This window comes from Pinus tabuliformis, chromosome 2_2 (genome assembly GCF_031772625.1).
Source record: "Pinus tabuliformis cultivar Carrire ecotype Pingquan chromosome 2_2, CPIR1, whole genome shotgun sequence".
NCBI classification, from domain to species: Eukaryota; Viridiplantae; Streptophyta; class Pinopsida; order Pinales; family Pinaceae; genus Pinus; species Pinus tabuliformis.
In genome coordinates this window covers 1,236,949,139-1,236,971,129 of record NC_142300.1, presented here as the reverse complement: position 1 = coordinate 1,236,971,129, position 21,991 = coordinate 1,236,949,139, and the positions used below count along the sequence as shown (strand labels likewise).

General features: G+C 38.6%; 1 protein-coding gene across 1 annotated transcript; it reads right to left on the bottom strand.

Moving 5' to 3' along the window:
- Positions 1-605: 605 nt before the first annotated feature.
- Positions 606-1,505, bottom strand: LOC149197959 (dirigent protein-like). Its single transcript, XM_089404023.1, has one exon. It carries the CDS (start codon positions 1,434-1,436, stop codon positions 855-857), a length of 582 nt encoding a protein of 193 aa, XP_089260149.1. The 5' UTR covers positions 1,437-1,505; the 3' UTR covers positions 606-854.
- Between the last annotated feature and the right edge of the window lie 20,486 nt (positions 1,506-21,991).

Below are 21,991 nucleotides of genomic sequence, written 5' to 3'. Positions count from 1 at the left end.
GGGAAATTGGGGATTTTTCGCGGACTATACTAGAAGGCGAGTTGAAGCCTCGCATAGGTGGTGTGACCACCTGACTAGCTGTAGGAAGCACAACCTCAGTGATCCAGGCAGTTGAAAGAGAGCACAAGACCATAAAAGAGTCTATTTGGGAGGTGCGCGATGAGTGAGGTGCGCGCAGAATCAATGTGTCACAAGGTTCGCGCCTGCGCACGAGGGGCTACGCTGTCACGCAGGTAGGTTGGGATGTGACCATTGGTGTCACTGTTCATGACGGGATGTCTGATTTGAGGCTAAATGGAGCAGGTGACGGGCATTTAAGACGCGAATTAAGGGCAAGATTTGGGATAATCTACATCCAAGAAAGCATTGATGGCCTGGAATTGGGGGGAACGGTCAGATTTGAATTCAAAAGGCTCTATAAAACTCCAGGGGCTAGCCATGAGACAACACTTGTTCACTTGAGATTTGAGCAGTTGATTAGAGCAACCAGAGATCAATCTTTTATAACTCTATCAAAGAATTCAATATTTCATAAACACAACAAACACATAACCATAAAATACCATGTCATAAGAAAATCCAATATTTCAGAGATGCAACAAACGCATTACCATAAGATACCATATCATAAGAGAATTGGTTGAGACACTAAAAATACACTAAATACAACACTAAGTGCAATAGAAATTGAATAAATTTGAAATCTAAATACAGTATTAAGCTGAGAAAAACATGTTACCGTATACTACATTATTTTAGTGCATGCTACAACCTTCCGGAGTTTCAATGGAATGAGAAAACACCAACTAAATTGAACATAGAAATGGAGAGGAGGAGAATAATAGAAAATAGAATCAGTAGCACTCATAAAGTGTGATATTCACATGGAGAAGGAAGTAAACTTCGCCCTCGTATGCATCTGTAGAAATGGAGGCGATTCCTCTTGCCATTAAGAAATCCCCGGTACCCCCTACTACATATATCTCTCTGTACTTAGTAAGGATTGGGTTTGCTCCACCGAATGTGATGGTGCCTTTGTAGTCTGCTGAGTTCAGGACAAACGTGAATCCGAGCCAGGTGCTGAAACTGTTCTTCATGTCATAGAAATAGAAACCCTGAGCTCTTCCCACCAGAGGAGAGTGGAAATCGTTGTCGAGAGTGATGGGATCATCGAACACCGCCAGATCTCCAAAGTGGTTGTCTTTTCTAGAAAGAAGTGTAAGGTTAAAGCCCTGGGGAGCACCCACAAGCATAGAAGTAGTGTTCATGGCGTTGTGGCCATTGTAGATTACATCGTGGAAATACAACATGAGATTCCTACATGGCATTAGGAGAGGGATCTTCCATGGATGCCCATCAGTGGTTTGCAACAACATAGTTGACGCTACAAGCCATACAAAGTACAAGTGCACAATGATATTACTCTTGATTGCCATTAGACTAAAAGCAATATAAAATGTCCCCCAGTGCAAGGCTAATGAGAAATAGCAGGGTCCAGTTGGCCTGAAAAGTTGCCCCAGTGAGTGCGTGCTTGATCATAAAATCTATATATATACACACACACCACCAGTCAGTGGTCCATGAGTGTCAGTGCATATTTGATTAAATAATAGCTTAATCAGATAAGATTTTGTATCTGCTTGACTAAGAAAGCATTAATTATAGAAAGAGCATGTTGTCAATTTTGACACAAACTCTAGTCCACACATCCATTGGACAATCCACTGATTGAAAGGTTGAAGTTTAACATTTTATCCTCAACCCCACTTTTAAGAAAGCTATCTTTCACATCATATTATAGATTCGATCACTAAGAACTGCCATTTTCACGATTCGGAAACTTGTCCAGAAAAATCATCCCATGATGTAACTTCTACCCAGTGGTATAGAAAGGAAATTACAATATCAATATCATAATTAAAGTGGAATTATGGGTTTAATGATTAAGAGTATGTGTTTTTTTTTTAAGTTAGAGATTTAAATTTAGATGAATAATGTATATAAATTTTAATAGACTTTGGGATTTCAATACTTAAATTATTGTGAAAAGGTGAATTTCTTTTTTAAGTATGGGGGATTTACGCAGTGCATTATATTAGATTTTTTTTTGGGATTCAACTGCGTTAAGTAAGTCATTCAAACGTATGACCATTTCCATGAGAGGTAGTCGTAACTGACTAATTTCTCATGATTTTTGAATAGTTCACTTAGCACTCATTGCATCGGGTGATGCTCACAGGGGTGAAGAAGTGGGATTGAAACTAGTGAAATGTGGAGAACGAATCACATAGCATCAATCATCACTTCCGGGGCTTGCACCCGGTAACCAGGACTTCCCAGGAGGTCACCCATCCCAGAACTCCTCTGGCTCAAGCGCACTTAACTGTGGAGTTTTTCCACAATCAAGCCCACTTAGCTTGCTACCCCATTTGCAAAACCTTAGCAAGTATTGTGCCTCATGAACCATTCAAGTAGAGATCCCTTGACTCTTTTTGAATTTAAGTATGGGGGATTTACGCAGTGCATTATATTAGATTTTTTTTTTGGGATTCAACTGCGTTAAGTAAGTCATTCAAACGTATGACCATTTCCATGAGAGGTAGTATGAGAAATTAGTCAGTTACGACTACCTCTCATGGAAATGGTCATACGTTTGAATGACTTACTTAACGCAGTTGAATCCCAAAAAAAAATCTAATATAATGCACTGCGTAAATCCCCCATACTTAAATTCAAAAAGAGTCAAGGGATCTCTACTTGAATGGTTCATGAGGCACAATACTTGCTAAGGTTTTGCAAATGGGGTAGCAAGCTAAGTGGGCTTGATTGTGGAAAAACTCCACAGTTAAGTGCGCTTGAGCCAGAGGAGTTCTGGGATGGGTGACCTCCTGGGAAGTCCTGGTTACCGGGTGCAAGCCCCGGAAGTGATGATTGATGCTATGTGATTCGTTCTCCACATTTCACTAGTTTCAATCCCACTTCTTCACCCCTGTGAGCATCACCCGATGCAATGAGTGCTAAGTGAACTATTCAAAAATCATGAGAAATTAGTCAGTTACGACTACCTCTCATGGAAATGGTCATACGTTTGAATGACTTACTTAACGCAGTTGAATCCCAAAAAAAAAAATCTAATATAATGCACTGCGTAAATCCCCCATACTTAAATTCAAAAAGAGTCAAGGGATCTCTACTTGAATGGTTCATGAGGCACAATACTTGCTAAGGTTTTGCAAATGGGGTAGCAAGCTAAGTGGGCTTGATTGTGGAAAAACTCCACAGTTAAGTGCGCTTGAGCCAGAGGAGTTCTGGGATGGGTGACCTCCTGGGAAGTCCTGGTTACCGGGTGCAAGCCCCGGAAGTGATGATTGATGCTATGTGATTCGTTCTCCACATTTCACTAGTTTCAATCCCACTTCTTCACCCCTGTGAGCATCACCCGATGCAATGAGTGCTAAGTGAACTATTCAAAAATCATGAGAAATTAGTCAGTTACGACTACCTCTCATGGAAATGGTCATACGTTTGAATGACTTACTTAACGCAGTTGAATCCCAAAAAAAAAAAATCTAATATAATGCACTGCGTAAATCCCCCATACTTAAATTCAAAAAGAGTCAAGGGATCTCTACTTGAATGGTTCATGAGGCACAATACTTGCTAAGGTTTTGCAAATGGGGTAGCAAGCTAAGTGGGCTTGATTGTGGAAAAACTCCACAGTTAAGTGCGCTTGAGCCAGAGGAGTTCTGGGATGGGTGACCTCCTGGGAAGTCCTGGTTACCGGGTGCAAGCCCCGGAAGTGATGATTGATGCTATGTGATTCGTTCTCCACATTTCACTAGTTTCAATCCCACTTCTTCACCCCTGTGAGCATCACCCGATGCAATGAGTGCTAAGTGAACTATTCAAAAATCATGAGAAATTAGTCAGTTACGACTACCTCTCATGGAAATGGTCATACGTTTGAATGACTTACTTAACGCAGTTGAATCCCAAAAAAAAAAAAATCTAATATAATGCACTGCGTAAATCCCCCATACTTAAATTCAAAAAGAGTCAAGGGATCTCTACTTGAATGGTTCATGAGGCACAATACTTGCTAAGGTTTTGCAAATGGGGTAGCAAGCTAAGTGGGCTTGATTGTGGAAAAACTCCACAGTTAAGTGCGCTTGAGCCAGAGGAGTTCTGGGATGGGTGACCTCCTGGGAAGTCCTGGTTACCGGGTGCAAGCCCCGGAAGTGATGATTGATGCTATGTGATTCGTTCTCCACATTTCACTAGTTTCAATCCCACTTCTTCACCCCTGTGAGCATCACCCGATGCAATGAGTGCTAAGTGAACTATTCAAAAATCATGAGAAATTAGTCAGTTACGACTACCTCTCATGGAAATGGTCATACGTTTGAATGACTTACTTAACGCAGTTGAATCCCAAAAAAAAAATCTAATATAATGCACTGCGTAAATCCCCCATACTTAAATTCAAAAAGAGTCAAGGGATCTCTACTTGAATGGTTCATGAGGCACAATACTTGCTAAGGTTTTGCAAATGGGGTAGCAAGCTAAGTGGGCTTGATTGTGGAAAAACTCCACAGTTAAGTGCGCTTGAGCCAGAGGAGTTCTGGGATGGGTGACCTCCTGGGAAGTCCTGGTTACCGGGTGCAAGCCCCGGAAGTGATGATTGATGCTATGTGATTCGTTCTCCACATTTCACTAGTTTCAATCCCACTTCTTCACCCCTGTGAGCATCACCCGATGCAATGAGTGCTAAGTGAACTATTCAAAAATCATGAGAAATTAGTCAGTTACGACTACCTCTCATGGAAATGGTCATACGTTTGAATGACTTACTTAACGCAGTTGAATCCCAAAAAAAAAATCTAATAAGGTGAATTTCTTGTCCCACAAACATGAAATCTTATTTGGTTGAGGTTGATTTATTTTGGGTGACATCTCTTGGTGACAAAGAATTGATTATTGTGGTATCTCATTTCAATTCCTGGGGTGTGATTTGGTGGGGCATTTGATTGTGAATTTTCTTAAGATGTTTGAGGGAACTCGACATGCATAGTTGGAGTCAGTTTGTATGTGTCGGCAGGATAAGGGTGGCTTCATTGGTTCTAGTGCGATGACTAATGTGGTGTTATCGACAAATCAAGCGCCCTCTCTAGGTACTATATTACATGGACTTTGTACTTCTCTAGTTGGTTCATTATGTGTAGGGCCTTAATTGTGTGAAGGATTTTCTTTGCAAAATTCATTGATTAATTTGCATAAACATAGTTCCCCATTTTTGAATTCTATGATTGGGAAGGGTGTCAAGGGGTTTTTACCATTTTTAATGTCTTTCCGAAGTCATGGTCTTGTTGGAGGAAATTGTTCAGAGCAATTTTGATAAATCACATATGGATTTTTTTCTTATCACTAGGGACGCGTCACTGGGGATGCGCTAATTGATAATTCTTCATCAATACCATCCAATGGTATTCATTTTGGAACTTACACTTGGTAGAACTCACCCATGAATTTGGTGGGAAGTGATATTGAAATGTTAAAACTCAACCCGTCTTTGGAGATTTCCCCTTTTACCCTCCATAAGTGTATGGGTTCATCTGACATTGCTTCTATTAGTCTGGACTCGATGAAGAATGTTATCATTAGGAGAAATAAGTGAGGTAAACATAACAAATTTGCAATGGGGGTAATGGAACTTACTGGAAAGAATTTAAGTTCTTAGGACAATTCAATTCCAATGACTACATCATGCATTCAGGATTTTTCTACTCGGGCACTTAGAGATTCTTCACCCACTATTAACATTCCTCCATGAAGCTACTATCACTAAACATTTAGGGTTTGGGGAGTGCCCATTAATGGAACTCCCTTCGACATCTGCTTGTTGTCCATAGACCATCTGTCATCCTTATATTAGAGACTATGGTTGTACAAGAGAAGGCTAGATGATAATTTTAAAAAATATGCCTGGGGTGGCATTTTTGTGTGACTGATGCAAATGAACTTTCGAGTGGCTTGGTTGCTCTATGGCATCCATAAGTCGTTAATATTTTGGCTTTTAACACTTTTGCAGGTATTCTCCTCTTTGGTTACACTAGGGGATCATGGTCTTGTATCCACATCCTTAATATATATGTGTCATATCATTCAAGAAAGGAGTTCTAGAATCAGCTTGATGATTGTGGTTTGTTAAAAATGATTCGAAATTATCTTGGTTGGTGATTTAAATTTAGCGGTGTCTGCGTGGGTGATATGTAGCATGAAAGGAAATATTAATTCATTAGGGGGTTTCTTTTTGGACATTTTTGGGGTGAATCATTTTGTTGACATTTTATTGAATCCTCTTATTCTAACATGGAGAAATGGGTACACTGGGACACAAGGAATTATGAAAAGGTTGGAACGATACTTGATCCATGAAAATCTAGTTGAAATTTGGGATCTTTGTGTTCTTGGGTGGTTCTTGCGGGATTATCTTATCATGATCCCATTTTTCTCTATTGGAATGGGGATTGTGATTGATGTGATGTTCCCTTCAATTTCAATCATTCATGGTTAAAGGATTGCAAATTTGAGAATTTGGTTCGATGTACATGGTCATAAGATGATTATCAACAAGAATCTTTGCGGGTGTGCTTGATGAGCAGGAAATTAAGTGATCTTAAGAGGGTTTTTTGGAAATGGGAGAAAGATAAAAAAATGGAATGAATATCAAAGAATTAGTGGTCGACAAAAAACTATTGGTATTATCTGACCCTTCTAATACATAATTTTTTTCAGGGGCTCAAAAACATTTGGCCCTTGAACTTGAACAAAGGAAGAGGATGATTTTAAATCTACAAGACGAGGAATGATGGCTTAAAATATGTGCCATTTGGATCGATGGGCATGGAAAAAATACAATTTTTTTTCATAGATATGCATCCCAAAGGAAAAGGGAAAATACAATTTGGGAATTAAGGGATGGTGAGGGTAGAGTCATCTCATCTTAGAAGGATCTCCAGGAGGATGTTGTTCAGTAATTTGGAAACCTATTTAATGCTAGGGAGGGCCCGGTGGATATTGAAAATCAATTAAGGATCATCCAAACATATCATGTTATGTTTGAGGACCGTGACAATGATATTATTGGTAAACCAATCACATATGATGAAATGCATATTGTACTTAAGTATTTCACAAAATTCCTGGGCCAAATGGGTCGTCCATGGAATTGTTTCTGCATTTCATGGATATCATGGGGTAGGATTTACATCATATGGCAAAGGAGTCTAGAACATCTTGTGTGATCACTGGAGCCATAAATTATACCTTCATCACATTGATCTCAAAAATAGATAAGTCTACTTTCATGGATTTTAGGCCTATTTCACTTTGCAATATTGTGTATAAATTGATATCGAGGATTATCGCTTCTTGGATAAAAGATATGGTGTCTAAATTTATTGATCTTGAATAGTTTGGTTCCTTAAAACATAGGTAGATTTAAGATGTCATGGTCAATTCTCAGGAGTGTGTGTATACTATAAAGTTAAAAAAAGGATGTTATTCTAATGAAAATAGACCTGATCAAGGCATATGATTACGTTGACTAGGAATATCTGAAGATGGTTTTGCATAAAATAGGTATTTATTTAAGGATCATTGACTATATCATGGCATGTATTACTTTCGTTAATTATGTTATTTTAGTTAATGGGGTCCCACTCAGTTTTTCAAAGCATCTTCGGGATTATGGTAGGGATGTGCACTTTCTCCACTCTTATTTCTGCTATTGATTGAAGGGATGAGTAAGATGAACACTGTGGCTCAATCTAGGGGATCATTTTTCGGGTCATGATCACTAAATATATTTCCATCACTCATATTATATTTTTTTATGATGTATTGATTATTGGGTAAGTTTCCATTGGGGAATTGACATTTCTTCATATAATTATTGGCACATTTGGATATGCTTATGGACTCTACATGAGTAAAAAATAAATCTCTTATGATTGTGTCATTTATGGATGATGCAAGGGTAGTGGAGATTGCTAAGTAATTTGAAGTGGAGATGGCTCCATTGGATCATGGTTTTAGATATATAGGATTCCAGTTGAAATCCAATAATTATGGGATAAAATATTGGAGTTGGCTTATTGAGAAATTTGAGCATAGGTTATCTACCTGATTCCATAAATGGTTGTCTCTTGAGGGGGATGTTGATCCTTGTGCAGTATGTATTGCATAGTATCTCAATTTATTGGATGCATTATCTATATATATATATATAGATAATGCATCCAATAAATAGAGATACTATGCAATACATACTATATATAATGCATCCAATAAATAGAGATACTATGCAATACATACTGCAATATATATATATATATATATATATATATATATATATATATATATATATATATATATATATATATATATATATATATAGCTCAAATACATCATCAGAAGAGTCAATAGATTCATATAAAAAAAATTATGGGTGGGTGCTTGAGATGTGAAAAAGATACATCTTATCTGGCTCGAAGAGATAACAAGGAGGACTGACAATGGAGGATGGGGTATTATGAATGTAGAGGTTTGGTGAGGCAATTGGTTAAGATTTTTTGGCATGCATTAAACAGTGTAGGTATTTGGTAGTGGATTATCAAAGAAAAATACCTTTGAAATAATTTAGTTCATGGATGGACAAAGGAAGGTGCTAGATCTCCATGTTCAATATCATATATTTGGAACATTTTTATTAAAGTGAAACAGTAGTTGTTGAGAAACATAAGTTGGGAAGTTGGTTTAGGTAATAATGTGGAGATTAGATTAGATCCTATAATAGGTTTTGATGGTGATCACACTTTTCCCATCATGCTCATCAGGTTCATGCATAATTTGGGTTATTACTACATTAACCAAATACAAGTTAGAGTGGAGGTTTGCACAAATTGGCCTATTTGGATAAGCTCTTGAGATTTGGGTTGATTTGGTGAGCCAGTAGTTTATTGGGACAAATATATTGACAATCTCAATTGAGTCAATACTATATTGAATGGGGGGGAAGGTAATCTTATTTGGGATAGGAAGATGGTACAGGGACAAATCAATGTTACTAAGGTATGTAGATATATCACGATTGCTCAACATTGTGGTGTGATCGAGGGATTGTTATGTAAAATTTCAAAACAGAATCTGCCACATAAGCTCAAACATTTTGGGTGGTTGGCTTGGAATAATAAAATACTAACATGGGATAACATGAGTAGGTGTGGATATATTGGTCCGAGTAGATGTGCTTTGTGCAAAATTAATTAGGAGGACATGTGTTGGTTGATAAAAGGTGCCTTTTAAAACTCCTAACTATCCTCACATTAATTATTAGCTCGGGCAAGTCTTCTTATTTCAAGAGTGTACATAGTATGTGGCTGATATTTAACTCAGAGAGTAATGTTTCCTAAATTGTAGTATAGATCTTTTAAATACAAGAATAAACGGATGCATCTAGTAAATTCCAATTGCAATTAAATAAAACTCAATCCTCTAATGAAATCAAATCTTTCATCAATTCAAGTAACAACAACATCAGTTGAAGGTACAGTAATGATAACTCATCTCTCTTTAACTGATTTCATCTAAATTGAACTCACTCTTTAGTAAACAATCTAAATAATAATATCATCAATCTGAGAGTCTAAAAACAATAGTTAATGCTCTTTACAGTTGATTATATCTAGCGGAATATTTATCTAAGTAACTCGATCCGAAATGAATGTAAACTGAATCAACGACAATACTGTAAATTATACAAAGCAAAGATATTCTATCAACACCGGAAAATAATAAACAGTGAAGGAGATAAAATCACAAAAAGAAAGAATACTATCAAACCATCACACTTGCGAGAATTGGAAATGTATGACACAAAGGAAGCAGTTGAATCCACCAAAGGCCGGGCCCTTAACCGCCAACGAACACTGCTAAGTTACTTTAGATAACACGAGGGAACAACAACTTCACTTATATATTAATCTTCAAACTGAATGAGAATTACAATATATTCATGTTCTTCTTACAAACATATCCTTTTTATAATAGGAAAGGGTAAAAGATAAATGATAAACATGATCCCTTAGGATCTCTCGATCCTAAGGGATTTGCAATAGATTTCCAACTTCAAACATCCCTTCCTTTTCTCACGTTGATTCTTCTGATTTTCTTTGGCCTTATCTGCAATTGTAGCGTACCTTCCTTAACTTGCCAATTTTTGTTGTTCCTTCATAGGGAACAACATTTTTCCCTTTTGTTGTTTTCCTACAGAAAGAAGGGTAATAATTAGCTAAGTCGTAACTGTAGATAATTTCTTCATTTCTTACCGTAATTCCTTAATAGATTAACGCTTTAAGATATAGAAAAGATAAGAATAAAAGAAAAGGATGATGAGATTAGTAGTAAATGCATACCTTTTCCATGACTCAACATACCCCCCTGCTTACCCTGTTTCATGGCCTCATGAAAAGAAAGTAGTTCGTATACAGAGCAGTTAAAGAATAAGCTGGAGAAGGAACGTCGTAAAGTGGTCTAAAACCTTGATTCTTGGCAAAGAGCTCAAATATGGGCCCTGTTTGTCCTTCAGGAAATTCATATATAGCCTGATAACCTTCAGCAGGATACCAAATGATAGGGTTGTGGTACCGACAACCTAGCCAATAAGGACCTTCTCTCAAAATGAGATTGCTATAATGATGAAACGTTCTGCAGCTAATTTGAAATTTTTATAATTAAATGGCTCTCTATTCTATACATTACTAGTGGAGACTGTCCACTTGAACTTGGCTACAGCCAAGGAGCTTTCCTGAATCGAGAGGAAGTATTCTACTCCCTTCTGTACAATCTCTTTCTGAATAGGTTCCAAAATTCTGATTACTCCTTCCCTTTTCATCAGACTCTTGTGATTGGCCAACATTTGCAACGGGTGTTTGGGTTCACCTCTGATCCAAAGGTCCAATCCATGCTCTTGCCTCTGGAATGTGTTATGAGCCTTGAACCATTTCAGTTGATTGATAACAAATGAGATAAAAGCTTGGAATTGCACATCCCCCACAAAAGGATTGGGGTTCTTTTCTACTTCTTCCTCTAATACAAAATTATGTAGGTAAAATTCACAAAGTAATCTTTGAACTTTTACCCCATGTTGTTTGCAACAGTTTATGAAATCCTCAATTGTTTTTAATTCTATTGGTTTTCCAGCCCTGACGGCTTTGATTTTCAACTGCAAGTATCTTTCTAGCAAAAATAAGGCATAATTATTGGCAGGAGATCTGCATGCCAAGACATCAGTGTACAATGAGTAGATAATGTCCATTTGACTCATGACCTTCTCTAATTTGAGCTTCATTTTCTCAATTTTCTCTTCTGCCTTTTGATATTTGTTGAAGGTCTTGCTTTTTGATGTATTCATGTCCCGAAGCTGCCTCTGTAATTCTTGGTATTTTTGCTAGGAGACAGTTTCTAGTTCAAGCCATTCGACGGAAAGTCGAGCCTATGTTAAATTTTCTTGAAGAGTCAATATACTGGAGTCATTGTTCATCATGATAAATTTGGCTTGAATGGTTGTTTGCGTGCTCCTACTATGAGAAGGAATGCCTGTTGTCTGTGTTCCTTTATTATGGCAGGCCCAAGCCTCCATCTGGGTAGCCGTGATGTAGGAGGGTACCACCTTCGTCTGAATAGCTAAGTCATAAGAGGGTATAGCCTCTGTCTGGGTAGCTGCTTCTGCAAGAATTGCATGTTGTTCCTTAACAAGTTGAGTGAGTGTGGGCTCAGTTTGAGTCCATGTAGCTTTTATTTCATATAATTCAGTTTGAACTACTGCGTTTATTGTTTCCGGGGTTTTGTCTAGAGCCTTCTCCACTAGTAATTTTCTTATCTTTTGTCTGTGCCTTTTTAATGTTTTCTGCAGCCTCTGTTGTTCCTTCCTGAGCTTTTTAATTTTGTATCTATTCTTTTTAGGAGTAGAAACTGTTCTGTTGATCTTATTGCTCCTAATGAGCCCGGTTGCTCATCTTCGCTTTGTTTGAAAAGAACCATGTCCCCAGATTGGTAGTCATCTTCTTGGTTTATTTCTATTCATTCTATTTGGCCTATATTCTTCGTATTTAGGCATGTATGGTTGGGTTCTCCTGGAGGCATATCACCAGGTTGGCTCACCTCTTCTTGAGTGGCCTCTGACCTTGTTTCTACTTCGCAGCTTACATTTTCTGATATAATTCTATCGTGACTAGAGTTTTCTACAGATTGGGTTGCTCCAATGTTAAAATTGAGTGGGCTTTTGGGCTGTATGTAATCATCCATATTGGCCAGGATCTGGGCCAATTCGATATCATGCAATAAATCACCTGGGGGAGTTATATTCGAAGTTGAGGGGAGTTATAATTCATTTCTTTCCTTGTCTCTAGAATTCGCTGACTCTTCCTCATGGTCCAACTCAGGGTTATCCTCGCTTTCTATCTGCAAGTGTTGTTCACTTCCTGGGCTGGCTGATGCTGCCCTGGGGGTTTTCAGTCGCTCCTAATTTTGTCCTTAGCCTAGTGGAATGTCTACGCTTTTGGGGAATGTTTGTTGTAAGGGTAGTCCTCTTCCTTTTCAAAACAGGGTTAGGCGTAGGCAGAGCTAGGCCCCCTTCAATGGCAAATAGTAATTGCTCCCAACTTGATTGCTACTAGGTGAGGTTGTAACTCACTATCAGCCTATTCAAACAGTGGTGGCTCATGACGGTTTCTATATGTTGGGACTTTTTTATCCTTTGAGTGGTGTCATGCAATAGGAAATTCAAATATGCAGGTAAATTCACAAAACACTTTTGTTTCAGGACTGCTAAGAGTTTAAGTTGACACAGCCTTACCACGTCTTTTCGCCCGTCACATGTGATGTAATTCTGGACGACTCTGGCTAGTTCTCCCCACGGTTCTCCAAGGGATGATGGTCGAACTCCTTTGCCTTTGATGATCAGGTCTTGTCCTTTGTCCTTAAAGACTGCAATAGCATCTTGCAACTTCAATCTTTTATTAGCCCATATGGGTCCTTCTGCTAGTAATCCGGACACTTCAGCTATCACAGCATCTGACACTGTGATTTGCCTGCCTCTTATCATGGATTGTCCATTCTGTAAATTTTGTAGGAATTCAATGGCAATTGCTTCGTTGGGTTGCTGAAATCGTGTGAAGTATGTTATCCATCCAGCTCGGGCTAGAATTTCTCTGGCTGCATCAGAAACGACCAGTATTAGCAGCTCCCTGCGCACTGTTCTTCCTCCCATACTGCCTGCATTCTACAAACAGTCAGTGTAGCAAAGATATCACAGCAATAGACAGAGCCAAGTGATGGAACAACAAGTTGTTATAATGGTTATTTCAGATGATACTTTACAGGCATAAATACCGTTATCTAGGACTTGCTATTATACCACATACTCTGTAATCATGGAATGTTGTATTGCCCTACAAAATCAAATAAAGGACTAACACGCATACACAAGTACACTGGAGGTTTCTCCTCACCCCCTTTGAAATGATAAGTTGCATTCGACTGAATGAGTGAAGGAATAATGTGCTGGCGGCGAAGTACAAGGGTGATAAAAGTGGCAAGGTATGCATATTAATGAAAGGATCCCAAAAAATATAAGAGTGCTGAAATCAATGCACAGAAGGAGAATTATCAATAAGTAAGGAGATGTCATGAGGTGGTTCGAAAAGGAAAAAGGACAACTGACGCGAGAAAGATACTTTTCCGTCATCATTCCACTTAAAGCTACTATGATTGATTTTAAAAGATATCGCATGCATAAAGGTTCAAAAATAGATTAGGAACATAATCTCTCTGTAGTAAAGGTAAAAGATAAGAAAAGGGAATTATAATAACTATTGCTATTGAAAATATGACTTAAATACCATCAGCAGAGCTTCTGTTGCCCGCAGGCGTTTATAGCCTCGACAGAGTTGCTTTGTCACCCTTTGGAACCATGATCCTCTATGTATAATTGGGGAAGTGCATTATGATATCAAAGTAGAGACCAATGTGTTGGCTTGGTAACCAGATGAACACATTGCCATTCACTGGGAAGGAGCGAAAGGTGGGCAGGACAGCTCGTAATGAGACCTCCTGTTCCAAGGACTTTTTCTTGATGCATCCATTGGATCATATCCCTAGTGTAGTGGCCATAGTGGGAATGCCACTTCGCTGCTTCCTTATGATCATGGTAGGCTGGCTCATGATGAGACCCCCTATCCTCCATCTGTAAAAATCATAGAATTGTTAGTAAACATATGTATATTATTATTATTATTATTATTATTATTTTAACAGCACTTCCTATTTATATATAGAGGGTGGCTCAACACTCCTTAGGAGTAGGGATGGTGGAAGAAGTCTGAACATATCAATAGAAAAAAAAGTATGCCCTTAACCTTATTTGATGATAATGAACAGAGAGAATTATCGGGGTTAGGGAAGAACCAGCATGGTACAAATAATCAATCAATTCGATTTATAGTGAAAATAATGACAGTGAAGTGATATAAATGGTTGTGTCCTTTCTTTTTCGATCAATACAAAGAAATCTTATTAAAGATGATAATATTCGATTTGTTTGTTCCAGTAAACTTCAGATTTGTATCCTTACATATATGCTTGCATACTTGCCCTATAGAGGATCATAAAGAGTGAGCAAAGGAAAGAAATGGTATTCACAAAGTGCTATTTCCTAAGGAAACAACAAAAGAAAACCTCACACAAAAAGTGTTATTCCTTATAGGGAACAACAAGGAAAAACACACAAAAAGGATAATGTTCCTTAGAGGGAACAACAGTTGTCCCCTATAGGGAACAACAAAGAAAATACATACGAAAATTGTTGTTCCTTAGAGGGAACAGCAAGGGAAATACATGCCAAAAGTTTGTTGTCCCTTGCGGGGAACAACAAAGAAAATAGACTCAAAAATTGATGTTCATTATAGGGAAGATCAGTTGTTCCTTAGAGGGAACAACAACTTTTTCTTAAAGGGAATAGCAGTTGTTCCTTGTAAGGAACAACAACAAAAAAGAAAAAAAGTGGACGCGAAATTGTTCTTCCTTAGAGGGAACATCAGTTGTTCCTTAGAGGGAACGACAACTGTTCCTTAGATGGAACAACAGAAAAACAAATACACATGAAATTGCTGTTCCTTAGAGGGTACAACGGCTATTCCTTAGAGGGAACAATGATTGTTCCTTATAGGGAATAGCAAAAAGAAAAAAAAAATTGATTGCACACAAAATTGCTATTCCTGAGAGGGAACAATGGTTATTCCTTAGAGGGAACGGCAGTTGTTCCTTAAAGGGAATAGCACAAAATAAAAAATAAAAAATAAAAATGAAAAATTATTTGCAAAATTGATGTTCCTTAGAGGGAACAATCGTTGTTCCTTAGAGGGAACAGCAGTTGTTCCTTAGATGGAACAACAGTTATTCCTTAGAGGGAACAACAAAAAGCAAAAAATTGCACATGAAATTGATGTTCCTTTAGAGGGAACAACAACTGTTCCTTAGAGGAAACAACGACTGTTCCTTAGAGGGAACAACAGATGTTCCTTAGAGGGAACAACAAGAAAATATTCACACAAAATTGTTGTTCCTTAGAGGGAACAATGGTTGTTCCTTAGAGGGAACATCAACTATTCCTTAAAGGGAACAACAAGAAGAAAATCCGCACGAACATTGATGTTCTTTAGAGGGAACAACAGTTGTTCCTTAGAGGGAACAACAATGGAAAAATAAAAAAATAACTTATATACAATTTATACAAGAAAATTCAATCAAATAGAAAGGAAATTTTATGTACAAATTTCAAAAACAAATAAATTCTTCACTGGACCGATGCTGTGGATGGGTTGCCCTCCTCAGCAAGAATTTGTATAGTGGAATCTTCCCGTAACTATTGGCAAAAGGACTCCCTGGTAAGCGGTTTGTGATAGAGTCGTACTCGATGTCCATTCGCTTTAAAAGAGTAGCCAGACCCATCAATGGTGGCTAATGTGAGGGTGTCATTATCATGCACCTCTTGTATCTCATAAGGGCCTAACCATCTGGTCTGGAGTTTTCCCGGGAAATCCTGGAACCTAGAATCATACAGAAGTGCCTAATCACCTTCGTGGAAGATATTCTTCTTGATAAGGGCATCATGCCATTTTGCTCTTTGTTGTTGGATCAGTGTAGTATGCTGAAGAGCTGATAGCTGGATTTCATCCAATTCATTGATTTGATGTAGCCTATTAATTTATGCTTCATTTAAGTCTAAGCCTAACTCCTGAGCTATCTTCAATGTCTGAATTTCAAATTCGATTGAAAAGATAGGTTCTTTGCCAAACACTAGCTGATATGGGGAATATCCCATGGTATTTCTCCATGTCGTGCAGTATGCCCACAGGGCTTCTGGCAATCGGGTAGCCCAGTCATGTCTATGTGATGCAACTGTCTTTGTGAGTATTGCCTCGATTACTTTATTGGTACTTTCTACCTAGTCATTTGCCTGCAGGTGGTATGGAGTTGTGATTCTGTGCATGATATGATGATTTTTTAATGTCGCAACAATCTTATGGCCTATAAATTATGGCCCTCCATCCGTGATTATTTCTCTAGGCAAGCCATATCGCACGAATAGTTGGAAAAGAAAGTGGATTACTGAGTCCTCTGTTGCCCTTGGTAATGCTTCTACCTCCACCCATTTAGTCACATATTTTGTTGCAACTAGTATGTATGTCTTTTGATTAGATGATGGGTTTATTGGACCAATGAAATCTAACGCCCATCATTCAAAAGGTTCAATGACTAACTGTGGATGCAGGGGCATCTCATCAGATTTCCCAGGGCATCCCATTCTTTGGCAACTGTCACATGCCTGGACAAACTTCTTGGCGTCTTTAAAAATGGTGGGCCAATAATAGCCCAACTGTAAGACTTTGTGACCAATCCTGCGGTCTGCAAAATGTCCACTGCAAGGCCCATTGTGGCAAGCTTTTAAGATGTCAAAGACTTCTTCTTCCCTGACACATCTTCCAATGTGCATATCGGCCCCTGTATGGAATAAATATCCTCCGATCCAGGAGAACTGAGTGCTACACTGTACTATTTGTTTTCTTTCATTGGGCATCAGGTGCTTGGGTAATTTTTCCACTGCTAGGTAGTTTGCGACATCCGCATACCATGGTGTTTTCATGGTTACAGCAAATAAATGTTCATCGGGAAACTGGTCTTCTACTGCTATCAAGTCGTCTGTCTTTGGCATATGTGAAAGGAAGTCTACTACTTGATTTTCTTTTCCTGGTCGATCTTTGATTGTTACGTCGAATTCCTACAAAAGGATCAACCATCTTGTCACTCTTCCATTTGTAACAGATTTATTAGCTAGGTATTTAATAACAGAGTGATCAGTATACAAAACCATAGGGTATCCTGTTATATAATGTCTGAATTTATTGATAGCATAGATTATAGCCAGAAATTCTTTTTTTGGTCACAGTGTAATTCAGCACAGCCGAAGATAGATTCTTTCTGATGTAATATATTGCATATGGCTTCTTATCTTCCTCCTGGCCGAGAACTGCTCCAATGGTCATATCTGAAGCATCGAATGAAATCTAGAATGACAAATCGCAGTTCGGGCCCCGTAATACTGGGGCTGTTGATACAAGCCATTTTAAATCTTCAAAAGCAATGTCACATTTGTCAGTCCAAATGAAATCGATATTCCATGTTAATGCATATAATGGTGTAGCAATTTGAGAGAAATTATGTATAAATCTCCTACAATATCCAGAAAATCCCAAGATACTGTGTACCTCAGTTTGTGTGGAAGGAGTAGGTATTAAAAGAATTCTCTGAATTTTTGTTGGATCTACCTGGATTCCAGCTACTGAGATGTAGTGACCCAGGATGACGTCCTCAGTCATCATCATGTGGCATTTTTCATGGCTTAAACAGAGCCTGGTAGCAATCCATTTTTGCAGAACTTTCTCTAATGTTTGTAATGCCAGCTCAAATTCATCTCCATAAGGTGTAAAGTCATCCATGTACACCTCAAGTCCTTCGTTTATCAGATTTGAAAAAATGCTGAATATAGCCCTCTGGAATGTGGCAGGTGCATTACACAGCCCAAACAGTGAGACCCTGTACGCAAATGTTCCCCAAGGGTAGGTAAAGGTAGTCTTATCCTGGTCTTCAGGGGCAATTTGAATTTGATTGTAGCCACTAAAGTCATCTAGGAAAGAAAAGAATTTTTTTTCCTACCAATGTGTCCAAGACCTGGTCAATGAATGAAAGGGGAAAATGGTCTTTTTTGGTTGCTTTATTAAGCTCTCTATAGTCAACACATATACACCACTTTCCATTCTTTTTAGGCACCACTACTAATAGAGAGACCCATTTGCTGTCCGATATAGGATAGATGAAATTTACATCTAACAGTTTTTGTAGTTTAGCGTTAACAATATCTTTAAGGTGAGGGTTTAACCTCCGTTGAGGTTGTCGAATGGGCCTGGCATCTTTCTCTGTATAGATGTGGTGCATGCATAATTAGAGATCAATCCCTTTCATGTCTGTGTAATCCCATGTGAAAGCCTCTTTATATTTTCTTAGAAGTTGAACAAGCTTCTGTTCCTAGTCAGCGGTCAGGTTTTTGTTGATATTTAATGTTTTCCCTGGCTCAATTTCTATGGTTTTGCTATTATAAATAGAAGTTTTTGGTATTGACTGGTCGTTAACATCTTTTAAGGGATCTTCTTCTATTTGGTTATCGAGGGCTACTTCGATCATGTGACATTTTGGATGGGACACAACATCTAGTTGGTTAATATAAGTGTTAATGATGTCATCTTCTATTTGATCCTTGAATTCGAGAGCATCTTCTATAGTTAGTGGTGATCTAATGTTTTTATTTAGATATGATACAGGTTGTTTTCTAGTTTTTATTATTGTTAAACTTGGCTGAGCTGGAGGATATAAGGCTAAATTCTTCACATTGCTTCCTCTTGCTATAGTCATGCTGCCTGTTCAACAGCTTATGTAAGCATATGCGGTTGCTAGCCAAGGTCTTCCTAGAATTAGGGGATGTCCGTCTAGCCGGTTTCTAGGATTGATGATCAGAAAATCTACTGGGTATTCCAAAGAGTCTACAGACACCATTACATCCTGTAATGTGCCTTCTGGTTTGACTACCGATCAGTCAGCCAGTTCCAACAAGGTCGTGGTTGGGTCCAAGGATGTAATGCCAAGCTTTTGACAAGTTGTTGTTGTGAGAATATTGATTGTTTCTCCTAGGTCAACTAATGCATTGGGGAAGGAGCATCCATTTATTTGCACCGTGACTGTAGGGTTTCCTGGGTCCTCATATTTTACAGGCATTTATCTGCCTGATAATAAATCAGACAAAGTAGCGACTACATGGATAGTTGGAGTTGCTTTTATTTTCCTCTTCGGCGTTTTCGTACGCAATTCCTTAATAGTTTTTGCATCAATTGGAATGTCCTGCATAGCTTGGAGGAGAGGTATTTTTACACACAAAATTTTCAATTCTCCCAGAAGATCAAATTCGGGATATTCGATTGAGCGGGGTATAATTAATCTCTCTGGGAATGGTGGAGAAGAGGTAATAGTTTGATCATGAGTTCTTTGTTTAACCAGATTCTCCACTTGTGGCACTTGTTCTACAGGTAACAGATCTTCAATTTGTATATTTTTGTCCCCCTATGATTCTATCATTCGTCCAGACCTTAATTTAAGCTCATTACACTCCCTCAACTAGGTTTCTAGCTCTAGTCTTTCAATAATTTGCACAGATTGGACCAGTCTATTGTTGGGGTTCGGGTTGGGTTGGGCTGGGAGCTGTGGTCGTAGGTTGGTCTGAGGGTTCTGTTGCAATGTGTAGGGTGCTGGTAGTGTAGGTTGAGGTAGGGGGATTGTTCCTGCTGGCTGGTTTGTAGGTCTTTGCCAGCTTGACTGCCAGTTCTGATTCTGTGAAGTGGAGGGTGGCCATTGAGATTGATATGCATTATTCTGCCAGAATCGTGGGAAGTAAGAGGAATTTTCCCAATTGTTATTTTGATTTGATTGGTTGGGCCAAGGTGGCATAAAGAATGGTTGTTGTAACCAATTGGAAAAAAGTGGTTGGTTCTACCACATAACTCTTGGGTATTGTTGTGAATTATATTGTGAGGATTGAAAGAAAGAAGATGGATCAATAGACATACCTGTTTGTCATGGTTGCCATTAGCGACATTGATTTAGCATGTAGATTGGTTCTGTTTCTTCCTCTGCCTCCTTATAGACTGCTTTTAACCCTGGGAGTGATGGGCAACTTTCTGTGGCATGATCTTTAGTACATATGGCATAGGTTTGCACCATATCCAGCGGGCACTCTTTGTGACTATGCTTCTTCCTGCATCTAGGACAAAATATCACCAAGTTTTGTTCTGCTTCAGCCTGCTTCTACTTGGCTTGCATGATGTCTAATTGTGTTATCAAAGTTCCCAAGATATCTGTTTTGAAATCCTCTAGCAAGTTGTCAATTTCTGCACGAGTTATACTTTCACCAGAGATTTTGCTATCCCTGGTGGTCATGTTGTGTTCTGCTGGTTTCAATATCGTACTACCTCTTGAGCATCTGATACACAATTTAATAATATCACCATAGTCTTCTTGATATATATCACCTTTACCCATAATATTTAATGTCTCTATCCATTGTTCTTTATCCCTTTAATCAGTGTAGTTTTTAGCACATTATTAGGCAAAGGCAGAGTTGCATAGGGAGACTGCTGGAGGTTGTATTGAAAACGTTCCACATATTCTCCCAACGTTTCACTAGGTCTTGCTACCATTTGGAATATTTCATCTTTCAATTCCCTAGATCTGCAATAGTCCTGATATTTTTTAAGGAAAGCAATTTTCATTTGATCCCAATCATTTATTGTGCCCCCATCTAGTCCCATAAACCAACGTAGGGCTGCTCCTTTTAATGTAGAGGGAAACAAATTCAGTTTCTAGGGATCGATGGTATAGTCATAACACCGACATAATACATCAAATTCAATAAAAAATGCATCTGGATCCTCTGATGTAAGTCCATGAAAGGTAGGAATATTTTGGAGAGGGATAGCTTTCATGGGTGTGTTGACAGCTGTGTCAACGATGGGATACTGTAATGTAGAGGTCTGGGGTGCTTATGGGTTGTTGGCCATTTGATCAAATATATGCAAGTACCCTTCTAGGATCTCTAGAGAGTTATTGCTAGGGTGATTAGAATGGGTGGGAATGATCTTAACAACACTCCCTCTATCTAGGATACTGGGTGTTCCTTGTTGAATTACTACCTGAGGGGATCTTGGTTCCTCTGTTTCCCCTGTTTCTCCTCCTCCTTCACGAATATTACAATAATTCCCTTCTTCTGACAAAATTGGGCGTGAATTTTCAATTTCTTGAAATCTCTGCTCAGTTCCTACTATTTCGTTGTGGACCTCAGCGTAGGCTACAGATGGTGAGCCTATGGCCCAAAGGGAGACAATAGGTTGTCTGGAAGCAACGTTCCTGGGACCTACTAATGGCTGAGATTTGGCTTTCTTTAAGATGTCGTCTATGAAAGTTGATCATCCAAGGGTCACCAGTCACTTAGATCTGTCAGGTTTGGGTAGTGGAATTGGATTATTTTCGGGTTTTTTCTTCTTAGTCATTCATGCAAACAATTCAAATGTTTATCTCTACCCTCAGTTCCTAACAATTCTACTGGAAATCAAGCGGGGAAGCAGGCATTTTACGTGCTCCGTACGCAGGTTCTTACCTTTCGTTTTTACTACCCAGTTCTCTCTCAATAGACAAACATCAAATGCCTACTTCAGTTGTAACTATGCGGAAAAGTGGGCGGAGGAGCAAGCACTTTACTTACTTGTTACGT

What these genes read in the sequence shown, in the direction of transcription:
- LOC149197959 (XM_089404023.1), bottom strand. Translation starts at nt 1,436, where the DNA reads ATGGCAATCAAGAGTAATATCATTGTGCACTTGTACTTTGTATGGCTT.